The sequence below is a fragment of the Centruroides vittatus genome, unplaced genomic scaffold, assembly GCF_030686945.1.
Source record: "Centruroides vittatus isolate TY-2023 unplaced genomic scaffold, ASM3068694v2 contig_301, whole genome shotgun sequence".
NCBI lineage: Eukaryota > Metazoa > Arthropoda > Arachnida > Scorpiones > Buthidae > Centruroides > Centruroides vittatus.
Genome location: NW_027121927.1, coordinates 3292668 through 3305279, shown reverse-complemented (window position 1 = coordinate 3305279; position 12612 = coordinate 3292668). Strand labels below are relative to the sequence as shown.

General features: G+C 26.9%; 1 protein-coding gene across 3 annotated transcripts in view; it reads right to left on the bottom strand.

The window, feature by feature from the left end:
* Positions 1 to 445: 445 nt before the first annotated feature.
* LOC136972761 (protein O-mannosyl-transferase Tmtc3-like) overlaps positions 446 to 12612 on the bottom strand; it is a 78698-nt gene continuing 66531 nt past the window's right edge. For all 3 annotated transcript variants that reach the window (XM_067267389.1, XM_067267390.1, XM_067267391.1), the window contains exons 18-21: positions 10396 to 10516; positions 8375 to 8476; positions 5620 to 5703; positions 446 to 3020 (exon numbers count right to left, since the gene is read on the bottom strand). In XM_067267389.1, coding sequence (XP_067123490.1) covers positions 2631 to 3020; positions 5620 to 5703; positions 8375 to 8476; positions 10396 to 10516 — 697 coding nt within the window. In that variant the 3' untranslated portion in view covers positions 446 to 2630. The remainder of the gene's footprint in view (positions 3021 to 5619; positions 5704 to 8374; positions 8477 to 10395; positions 10517 to 12612) is intronic.

The following is a 12612-nucleotide window of genomic DNA, read 5'->3' as shown; positions in this document are numbered from 1 at the left end:
CTGTCCACAACAATGAATATTTTGATGATATAGAGAGTTTGAAGTTACAAAATTGGATCCTTAAATTGAAGGATCGTGCAGAATTGCCCCAATAATTGCATCTAAGAATGCATTTTAAAATTTCCAGATACAGTATGTCCAAAAATCTTTGATATAATTTCCTTAAAATTAAACTATCTGTTGTATTTCACTTTATTTTGTTCCTGATTTTTCTTCCTTAGAGAGATTCTAATTTCAATTATTTATTTAGCTATAACTTACATACTACTTATTTAGTATGTTTAATTTTTAGAAATCACTAAATAAAATTTACCTAGTTAAATTTTGAATTATAATATATCAAATATATACAATATTTAGTATACATGATCCATTTAATGCAAAATCAATATTTATGTGATGGAAATTTCTAAAAAGTTCACATTTGTATATAGAAACAGAACAGTTTAGATTTTAGGAAAAAACTTTTCCAAAAATTTTATTAGGCAAAAAAATTATAATTTAAAAACTTTTAGATCTTAACATTTAATTCCATTAAATACAACATCAAAAAAATTTTCTTAAAACTTGATACCAGAACTACGTAATATGATACGCAGTACATCTGAAGACATGACAATGTTTTTTAGAAAACCGTTCAATACTTTGTATTAGTTAAGGCTTGTGAAATACATCCATCACAAGCATGTACATTTATTAATATGGCGTATAAATTTTAAAATGTACGTACGTGTCAATAAATTCCAACTGACACAACATTAGAGTTCCTTGATCTATACTTAAAAATAATTACAAATAAAACTCTAATAAAAAATTAATATGTATGTGATATAAGTTTGATGCACAAACAACAGAACTGAATACTACCTTTTGTGAATAGACAGATCTAATGTTTTTAACAGATAATTTTAAAATAGGAACTAAAAATTATAAGCAGCATTCCTTTTGCTCATTGGCACAAAATGAGTCATTAAATTGCACAGTTAACTAGTGGTAAGCTACACAGCTAAAGCCTAAATTGTTTATGAATAAAACAAATTCTTTTTTGATTATTTTCTTACAACTAGTTCATAAATTTCAAAAAAAAAAAAATAATAATAATAATTTGATTATGATATGTTATGATTGATTGTATCTTTTTAAATGATATTTCATTAAAATAGAGCATGATAAATAATGATAAAGATAGAATGACATTTAAAATATGTAACAGCATACGAATCATATTTATTCTACAAAGAATGAACCAAGATTCAGAAAATTAAAACATTTGTTCTGAGAAAGGATTGTACTGTATCACAAATTGTTAGCTACAACACCTTTGCCTTGATACCTTATAAATTTAACTTCAGAAAAGCATTATTGTTAATGAATTAACTGAAAACTCTGACTTTCTGAATAAAGGAAGATGCCTGCTAGTGTGTTCAATATATAAACTAAATATATATAAATCAAGTTCAGATTGAAATTTTTTGTTAACAAAAAATAAGTACCTCAAAGATTTACTGATGTTAATCTAACATAAACTAATTCTTATCTAAGCTAAATATATATTTTAATTTTCTAGATCTTGGTTTGCTTTGAGACAGTATACAAGTATTATACATTGGATGTTATTTTGGTTATTAATTATTAACAAAATTAGCCCTTAAAAAGTGACGAAACTAATAATTATACATTTCTATGTATCTATTCCACCAACAACAGAAATTATTATTTGACAAATAGTAATATTTACAAACACATTAGATCTATTTATTCATCAAAAAAGAGAATTTATCTGTTGCATTTAATATATATATATGAAAAGATTTAATAATTAAATGTAAAGAATTTATATATTTTTTTCTTTAATACAATTGTTAAATAATTATAAACATTTATACCAATTTATGAAAATATTGTACATATAAAGTTAACTGCCATAAAAGGTGCAATTTGATACATTTGTAGGATAACAATTTGATATAATGCATTGCATCTCATCATTATAGTATGGCGTATATAACTCTCGGACAATGATATGTATGTACTTGGCTTCAAATATATTCATAATAGTCATAACATTATCAAAAAATTAAATTCCAGCACAAAAAAAAAAAAAAAAAACAAACTTTGACAGAATGAGATTAAAATACTTCACAAGAAGAGATTTAGAAATATGCATATAAGATTCACTTGTAACATCTATGGGTTATCAATAATAAACTGGACAAATATTTTATATACAGACAAAAAATTCTTCCCACACCTAAAGTAATTTGCATAGTAATAATAAGTTAATCACAGCTATTATTATTTGCTTCACTGATTCCTCATTACTGAGAGAAGATATCACCCATTTTATATTGTACATTACCTAGAAGAGTAAAGTTAATGTACTGTACAATTCTAAACAATAACATTTCTTAAACATCGCTTGAAATATTCTTAATTATATATTGATTATCATACTTTTATTTGATAACATTAGATTGATCTGTTCTTTTAAATGCATACTTAATATACAAAAATATAGATTATAATATGCATCAAATGTGTAAAATTTACAATATGACTTTATTACATGATGTGATTTCAAAATGCACCACACGTAGCACCAAAAATTATTCATCGTTTTGACGATCAACTTATGATTCTGTCGAGACATTCCGTCCGCTTCTCCTCAGGGAAACTTCAGATGATGTGTCCTTTGCAAATTTATTCTGTCCAAAATCTACCTTTGACGGAAGTGTTGCTGACAGCGGTCTCTCATTCCCTAATGTCTGTTCTGTATGGGAACCCTCGTCCTTTCTGGAAAGATCATTTGAGGCATCCCCTAGCCGTTTCTGCTGTTTTGATATTCTCGCCTTGACTATTCGCAAGTGACGCTGAATATAATCTTCTTGGGGGGCCAAAGAAATGGCTTTCGTAAGGCATCTTTCGGCTTTAACTAAATGTCCTCTTTCCACATACACGACACACAAATTATGTAAGGCCTGAATATTTGATGGTTCAAACTGTAGTATTTTCAAATAGCACTAAAAATGTAATTAGTGAGCAATTAAAATATTTTTTTAATATAACCATATCAATATATTTATAGCAGCACTATGAGCAAAGAAAACTAAAATGTGAATAATACCTGCTCCACTTTTAATAATGCTAACCTTTTACTTATATTTAAAATAGTATCTCAATGTCAATTGAGATATTATTTGAAAAAATCTCAACTTTATTTATAAATATTAGTGTAATTGCTGGTTTGAAATTTTCACCAAGCATTTGCTTACTATAACTGAAGCATCAAACTATATTGCAATACATATATATAGAGAGTTTTCAGAACAATTTCTATAATTTTATTTTAATTATTTATAATTTCTTTAGTTTTTGTATCAACAATATGTAAAAAAAATTAAGAATTATTACCCTTTAAAAAGAATAATAATTCCGAATTAAGAAAAATATCATATGACTATAATATACAATTACTTGCACTAAAAATTTAGATGCATTTTCTACATAATTTTTAAGCTATTTAAACTTAATCTATTTGGCTTTCATTTCATATCTGACATCTCAATTGTAATTATAACAACTTTTTATAAGAGATATAGAATATAGTTATAGTGTATCCACTACCTACCTTATAATGAATTGCAATATTTATTTTCAAAAATTACAGTTTAACTTGTGGGGAAAATATTCATTGAAATATATTAACATTGCAAGTAACTTTTCCATACATTACAAACAAATTTTCAGTTTTTGGCTATCAAAAATATTCAAGTGTACTTTCTTTTAATTATACATTAAAGTTTATGTAGCATCAAAATTTTCAAAGCCTGATATGCAATTGAAAATGAAACATCAATCATGGTTTGATGAGCATTTATTCAAAAAATGCCAAATAGATCATTTTTGTTATAACATTAGAAGCATTTAATGTGTCACAAATATCTTTTTTTTTTTTTTTTCAGCTGTAAAATAGCAAGTTTGCCATTCATCTTAATTTATTAGATAAACTTCAACATTTGTAAATTAAATCCTGAAGACAGTAGAGATCCATTGCACTCAGTTCTATACATTAAAAGTAAACATCTTTATTTATTCTTGCAGTTAACATATGTTTTTGTTATGAACCTCATTATGTATTATTTTTAATAATTTCACAATTATTATTCTCTATGTAAAAATTTTTCATTTAAGTCAATGCAAGATTAATTTCATGAAATTATAAAATTAAATAAAATAAGGGAGAGAATTGATTTTTCTTCAAAAGGAGTGTTGATAGTTTTTTACATATATTTTGGCAGCAATAAGATTAATAGTTAATTAAAATATTATGCAGCAAAATTATTGAGAAAAGATCATTAAATGGAATAAATAAGTCAGCAATAATGAGAAGAATAGATAATATATCCGAAGCAATTATCTTTGTGGTCATTATTGCAGAAAATATTTTTATCAATTAAGTAATCTAAACTGAAAATTCTATGTGATATTTGAAAAACTGAATCTCAAGCAACAGTTAAATGCCCAATCTTGAAACATTTCAACTTAACATTCAATCTCTATCTGGAGTGTGTAATAAAGTATGCATCATTAGGCAATATCATTTTTCCAATATAATTTTCTCTCCATTTTAATATTGACATATAAAATATAATATACAGTAGAACTCTGATTATCTGAGGTTAAGTAAACCTGTAAGTGAATATACTTTTTTGTGAGAAAATACAGACACTTTGTTGGGAAAACACCCTACCTTAAAGAGTAGAGTCACTTGCCTTTCATGTTTTGTGATGCAAGAGGAGGAAGTCATATTGAGGTAGTGATGACAAGCACAGAGACTTACACTTTACAAATTAAAATTAAATTTATTGTAATAAAATAGGCTTACATATTACAATCACTTTAAGACAGTTTGGGAGAAAAAAGTCCAAGCTCTGACTCTGGTTCTGAGAGTTAGGTGTTAGATGTCAAAAATGGTAAGATAATACAAAATGATTTGTTTCTGTTACTTTTTATCATTTAACTTCAATGTGAAACAAACCATTCACATTAAAATGTAACTAATTTTTATTCTAAGAATTATTGTACATATTAGCTACAGAACAAACAATGTAAAAAATGTTGCTCTTATATATGATTAAATTCACTAAGGTATAAAAAGATGCTAAAAGTGAAATACCACATGAATCTTTTATGTTCATAATTTTTAACCTAAAATGGCTGTGGCCATCTGTTTTTTCTGAGTTTTTGTTATCCAAGATAACATTGGTTTACGTTACATCATAATCAGAGTTTTACTGTATATGTAAAATTTTTTACTAAAAGTTAGAATACTGTCTTATATTTTTATATATAAAATGAAATAGAATAATTAAAATAAATTTAAAATTCTTAACAATAGTTAAAAAAAGTTAGTTGATTTATCATTAATTTGACATCCATATGAAGATATCAATAACATTGTAAAATAAATAATGAAAAATTGAGTTTTTCAAACAATCAATATTAAATAGAAATGTTTCATTAGCTCACAAAGATTAAAATAATGTTATAAAATAAAATAAACAACATAATACTGAAGAACACTGATGTATCAAAGAAAAGCATTTATAAAATTCATACCTCTTGAGCTGCATCCAAATCTTTTACATGATTGATATAAATATCACCCAACAAAATTAATCCTTTGACATGATCTGTATGATGCTATAAATGTCAAATATAAAATATTAGAATCAATAATAAAAAGAATTTTCTATAAATTTGATGGTGTCATTAATTATTAAATACATAATGTTATATTAAAATAATTGTTCATTTTAATTTATTCAAACAAAATTATTTAGCAAAATATTTGATAGTAATATAAAAATATTAAGAATTTAATAAAGTTCTTAAAAATTGAAATCCTTGCAAATCATTTGTCAACAAAAAAAATTTCATTAATGTGATCACTACATCTGTATGTGTACTGTACTTAAATACACAATTGATTCTACAAGCTGTATAGTTCATACACTTATAACTAAATAATTAATAAATTCATTTATGATGAAAGTAACATTCACATCATTCTCTATGATTAATAGCAAATTCAACAAATATGAATTTACATTCTTCTTGTATTGGAATAAGTATGGATTTATGATGACATGATTAATGTTATCAATTCTTCTAACCAGTTTTTTTTTTTTCATTCTCCAACTTCAGAACTATAATCACATTTTAACTTTAGTCTTTAAACTTTCTAGTCTAAGAAATCAACCAGCAATTACTTTTATTGACACAATAATAAAATTATTTTAATACCAAAATACTGAATAAAAATTTAGTAATACAGAAAAATTTTTTCTCTATTATTAAATAATTTTTATCTTTTTAGTAAACAATTTTAATATTTCTATATCAACAAAAACTGGTGCATTTGTAACTGGGGAATTTTTAATGTGACTAAATGAAAAATACAATAATTTGTCAATAAAATCATTAAGTTATAATTGTCGTACTGAACAATTTCCAGATTTAAGGTTTGTCTAAAGATCCAAGGAATAAACTGTTTCAAATGAAAATGAAACTCACATCATCTAAAATGGATGTTATGTTACACAAGTTCTTTAATCTTTTCCATGCGGTTAGCTACCGATCGGTGTATATCACGTGACTTCTCCGTTCATCAGTAATGCAAAATGCACCGATCGGTGTAAATTAAAAAATTAATTAAAAAATTTGATTAATTTGCGTTATATTCGAGTTTTCCAGCAATCTTAGCTTTGATTCACTCTTCTGTAGGTCAATTGACTTTGTTTAAGCCAATAAGTGTTTTGTTACCACCCCTGGGCCATAAATATTTCGGTAAATACATTCCCCTACTATTCTACAGTAAATCTTCACAGTTAACTATACAGTTGGCTGAAAACAATCAAAGGGAAACTCCTTCTATGGTTTTATTGGGTATCTTCTGTCTTTGTTGACATTACTTTAACTAATCACAGACTTGTGAAAGGAAAAAATTGCCGTGAAAAGCCCCGCCTCCAACCTTTGAAGTAAAATGTAAACAATCACAGTAAATTCGCTTTTTAAATCAATTTTTAGCTCTAATTAACTAATTTAATGCACTTAGACATTAAATTAGCTAATTTGTCAATATTTAGGCAAGAAAATATGTTTTTAAAACTATCTAGCGATAAATATTCCCGGGAAACTCCACTTTTCTATAGTAAGTCTATGGAAGATGTTTGTGCTGTTAATTGGCTTTAAAATTTTTGTCAAATGAATTCATATATATTTTGAATACATTTAATTATTTTACAAAAATAAGAGCAACGCCATGTCAGTCGTACAGCTGATTAATCGGACTACTCTCCCAGCTAAGTAATTAGAGACATAGTGTGAATAATGGCAATAACTTCTCCCCTGCTCTAGGTAGAGAGCTGCGGTTTGTTTTGTTTAAAAGAGGACAGATGTTTCTATCTAATAGATGTACAAAGTTCAGTGATTCTCTGTAAATTAATTTTTTTTCTTTTGTTCGTAAACTTCACATTTGTCCGTAAACTTAATATTATTTTAAATATGTATAAAACTAAAACTTAAACAGTCATAAACTGTAATATGTTTTTAATCAAACACAAAAAACAGATTGAATATAGTGAGATATTAAAGTGAAATATCGCAATTTAAATAATTACCCAAAAAATGCAAAAATGCACCACATAATGAATTCCACCTATTTACTTAATGCTAAAGGTTTTCAGCATGGAGTGGGTTAAGCTAAATTCAGAGATAACTTTTAACTGAAAATATTTCTACCCAGCTTTCTGATATTGTAGATTTAAATTCCATATCAAACACATTCTCTCTCTCTGAATACTTTCAAATTATTAAACTTGATATTTATATATATTTTCTAACTATTAATTGAAAGAACTTCATCTCTATCAGCAAGAAATTATTATGAATCATTAATTTTCATCTGACCAACAGACACAAACAACAACATATTTGGAAATTGTTTGGCTAATATTAATTTTTATTATTTCATTTTTGTACATTTAAATATTCTAGTATATAGAATCTAATTTAGCAAAAAGTATAAATATGTTTGAAAATTAGTATTCAAATATTTTTATGCTGAATTTTTTACTTTTCAAATCAAAACAACAATGATGATTTATTTTATATTATTTAAAATAAAAATTTATATCTTAAAATCACTTTATTAAATTTATCTGCATAAAAATATCAGTGTAATATAAATTTCAGTAACAAAATTACAAATTTTTATTTCTTTATTGTAATAAATTATATAAGTCATAAAATTTTTAAAAATTTGATATAACTACAATCTAAATTTTGTTTTAATAACTGAATAAAAAATTACCTTTAATAATTGTCTGAGATAAGGTACAGCTTCTAATGGACGATGAGAGTCTGAGAGCAATAAGGCAAGATTGAAGAGTGCACTACGGAAATCTTCTCTAAGCTGAAGTATTGAAAAAATAAAACTAAACAACCATAATTATTATTTGAAAAATTCTGCAGTTTGTTTACACTAATTTTGGATTTGAATAGATCTTATTAAAATTAAAGTTTTCTATTAAAAATAAACCAATATTAGAATTTTATTAATAGAGAAAAATCATTCTTATTACACACATTAATTTTTATATTTTTCAATTAGATCTGATTTGCATTACATCATTTGTTAGTCATAAAGTTTATCAAATAAATCATTCAACATTGTTCATATTACATAAAAATATTAATCTAGAAATATCACATATCATTTATACCAAAACAAAATAATTTATTTAAACAAAAAACTAGATACAAATGTCAAATTATTGGGTTGGCTAAAAAGTCCATTTGGATTTTAAATAAAAACAAGAGAGATTTTTCATTTTTGCCAATAACTTTATTGAAGAATGTGCTTGTTGTATACACTCGTGTGTATCCTTACGTTTTTAAATTCTATATTTCTCTCTAAGAAAGCCGACACAAAGCACACTGTACATGCCTTCCAATTCAAATGATCCTTATCAATATAAATTAGTGGCATTCCAGGCACTCATTAGAAGAGCCTTTTTATATTGTGATAATGTAATAAACAGAATGAAGGAGCTATACAGAACTAAACAAATAGCTACAACACTAGGATATAGAACTAGCACCATAGAAGGTCTGATTAGGAGGTTTGAAGATAACAAACCTAGGACAAAAAACAGCAAACATAGTGGAACCATGGAATTCACCTTTAATAGAGATATAACTAACATTATGAAAGAAATTGCATAACATAAAGGGTCTAATAAATTGTAAAAAGAGCACCAACTATGTAGCAAATTTTAAGAAATGATAACGATAGATTAGAAACAAAAGAAATAGCAGGTGTGTACAGTTGAAGATAGACAAGGATTACATTGGTGTCACCATAAGGAACTTGAAAATTAGACTTAAAGAACATCAATATAATGTAAGAAGGGACGCAATAACACAGTACTCTCCAAGATGATGCAGACTGAAGGCTCAGTGATAAAAAGAAAGAGACAATCATCATTAAGTCGACACACTTCCCTACATTGGCACAGAACACTGAAAAAAGTGAAATATACAAAAGCATGTTGAAGGATAACTGCATTAATGCAAGAGATGCTGACAGTTTAGCAATCACATTAAAATACATTGTACAGAATAAGTTTGTTAGGTCATAATTGCCTCATTTCTACTATACTTTTTGTACATTTTTGAGTTATTTATTTTACATTTTACTGTTATTCATTACTTATATTAATTTTTATTTCTTTTGGCTTTATATTCAAATATTTATTCAGTTAAAACAGTTATTCTTTTTTGTGTTCTATTTTTGAACGATATTTAACAGTAAAAAACATTCCAAGAAAGATCACTAGCCTGAAGATGGCCTATTAGACAAGGATGAAAACATTTGGTAAATAAAAGCAAATTCCAGCAGCCTAAAAAGGTGTTTGTTGATTTATTTTACTTTTATAGTTTTTATTTTTATACAACTTGCATGCTATAAACATAAAAAACTTTTCTTCTTTCTTTGTGTATGAATTAGAACCTATTTTTGTTTCATTTTGATAATTTTTCTCATAGGCAGGCTGTAGAAAATAGCTTCTAATTTTTGTACCATTGCTTTTCCTCCACAATGAATTTCATAAGAAAAATATAATCAATACATGCCTTAATAGTTAGAATTAGCCAAGTATTCAAGGATTAACCAAACCATCTACATCTGAGAAATATGAATCTCTGTATATCAATCCTGCATAAAACAAGGACCTACTGTATTGTATTTTTGTTACTATAATCTTAAATTTAAATTCTTAAATAATTCATATATTTTTAACAAAAATATTTCAACAAATCTAAAATACCAACCTCAATAGCCTTCTTAAACCAAGTTTCTGCAATTTTCATCTGTTTGTCATCCATTGCAAGCATACCAAGATTAAAGTAAATTCTTTCATTTGCTTTTCCTTTTTGTAATAACAAATATAATCTGTAAAGAAAAAGTTATGACAGTTAAGGTGCTTCATTTCTCTGTACTATGTAATTTAATATGTAAATAGTTACAACTCAAGTTCAAAACTATATAGTTGTTATGAACTTGAATTTCAAACATGCAATTATATTCACTTTCAGGAAGATTCAAATGGATTGAATCTTCACTTTCAGGAAAACGATATACAAAAATTGTATATCATTTCAGGAATCTTCACTATCACATAAGAAAAAAAAATACACATAGAAACTAAATTTTAATGACAATTTTTCAATTTAATTGATTAATTTGAGATAGTGACACAATATAAAATTCAACAAACTATTTTTAAAATATTCAGATATTATATAAGGTGTGTCTTTTGAAGCACACTTTTTGCTTTTCCTCACTTAAAAAAAATTACATGAAATGAATATAAGATACTTTAAGTAAATTAGAAAGTGCAAGTTATATGCAGATTTTCAGTTCAATTACAATTAAAAACTCATATCTATGGAAAAACAGCTGCTCCATAGGCATGGGATTTATGGTGGAGCAATGATTTATGATGGAGGTTATGCAAACGTTTTATATTTGTTCTACTGATTTTCTGCAAAATATACACTATTGTGGACTATTTGTATAAAAACACAGTAAAATCATCATCAAATTAAACACCAATAAAAAGAAATTTAATATGTTCTAATTTTATAATAAATTTAAAATCTTAAAAGAATTAAATACCATATTGGCCTGAATTTTACTTGATGTTTTTCTCCAGTTTTAAAGAAAGAAAAATTGCTCTCAACCTATATTCAGGCTTCAACTTATATTTGAGTCCAATTAAAGTTTCTTTCAATCTTAATTATCTACAGTACAGTTAAACTGACATTAAAATTCAGTGTGTCCATTTTTTAGTAATATTAAATATCAGCCATGTTGTGATATGTCATGCAGCAGTCTCATACTAAGTTTAGGGATTAAGTGTATGGCACAACTGTAAGTAATCAATTGTTTTTATCATATTTAACAGAATCAGTTTTGGTAACTTTGTAAGGAACCAAGTCCGAGCGTTATTTTTATTTTACTTTTATTTTGCTTATTATTCTATTTTTGTTTGGGGCTTATGTTTTGTTAGGACGAAGGTTTCCTCACCATTCACCTTCAGTAATTAAAAAGAGAAGAATTAAAACCCAACTCACCGACGAAAGAAAAGCGCCATAGGACTCACGCACATTTTCGCGCCCCGAGCGGCAAAGAATAGGTCCGCACCGAGAAGAGGGGGGGGAGAACCCACAAGCACGAAATAAACTCGCTAAACCTTAAGTAATAAAAACGTCCCGGAAAGAATTGTAAAAACTAATAATGTAAAAGGTTAGTGAGTAAACTGTCGGAAAAAGGGCTGCCAGACGATGAAAAACGTTATTGTTAGCATTTAAGTATGTAAATGAGGGGAGTGACCGCATTAAGAATTGTGACGTCACCTCACACTATAAATCCCGAATCTCAAGTGAAGACGGTGAGGTGAATTCTGATAGCAACGAGCTTGGTGAGCTTCGCAGCAGTAATAGAGGTGTCCGATAGGATCTCGAGTAGTTCCAAGGTGATTTTGAAGTGATTCGAAGTTTGGATCGACAGTCTGAGAAAGTCTTGAGAGTTTAAGGAAATAGGTTCCGAGTATATTGAGGTGACGCTTAGGATTTCTAGTTTATAAGAATTATTGTTATAAGTTAAACTTTTGGTTTTGTCGGATTCCCAAGGGGAATAGAGTTAAGTTAGACATAGATTTGAATCGAGAATTGTCGGGTTGACTTTGTTGAATTTCTTTGAATAAATTATTGTTTGATTTTTACTTAATATTGTACATAGTTATTGCTAAACGATTAATTAAATCTTTGATTTTTTTCTATTGACAAATATTGTCTTTATTTAATTCGGTGCACGCTTAAAGTCCAGGCCTGGCACGCTAACGCGAATCCGAGTAAAGTACCCGGTAGGTTAACGGTTGTTTCCGACACGGTAGAGTCGATAATCGTTGTAAATTAAAATAGTACTTTACAACTGGCGCCCGAACAGGGACTCTAAAGGTTAATATTAGACTTTGTTGCTTTCTT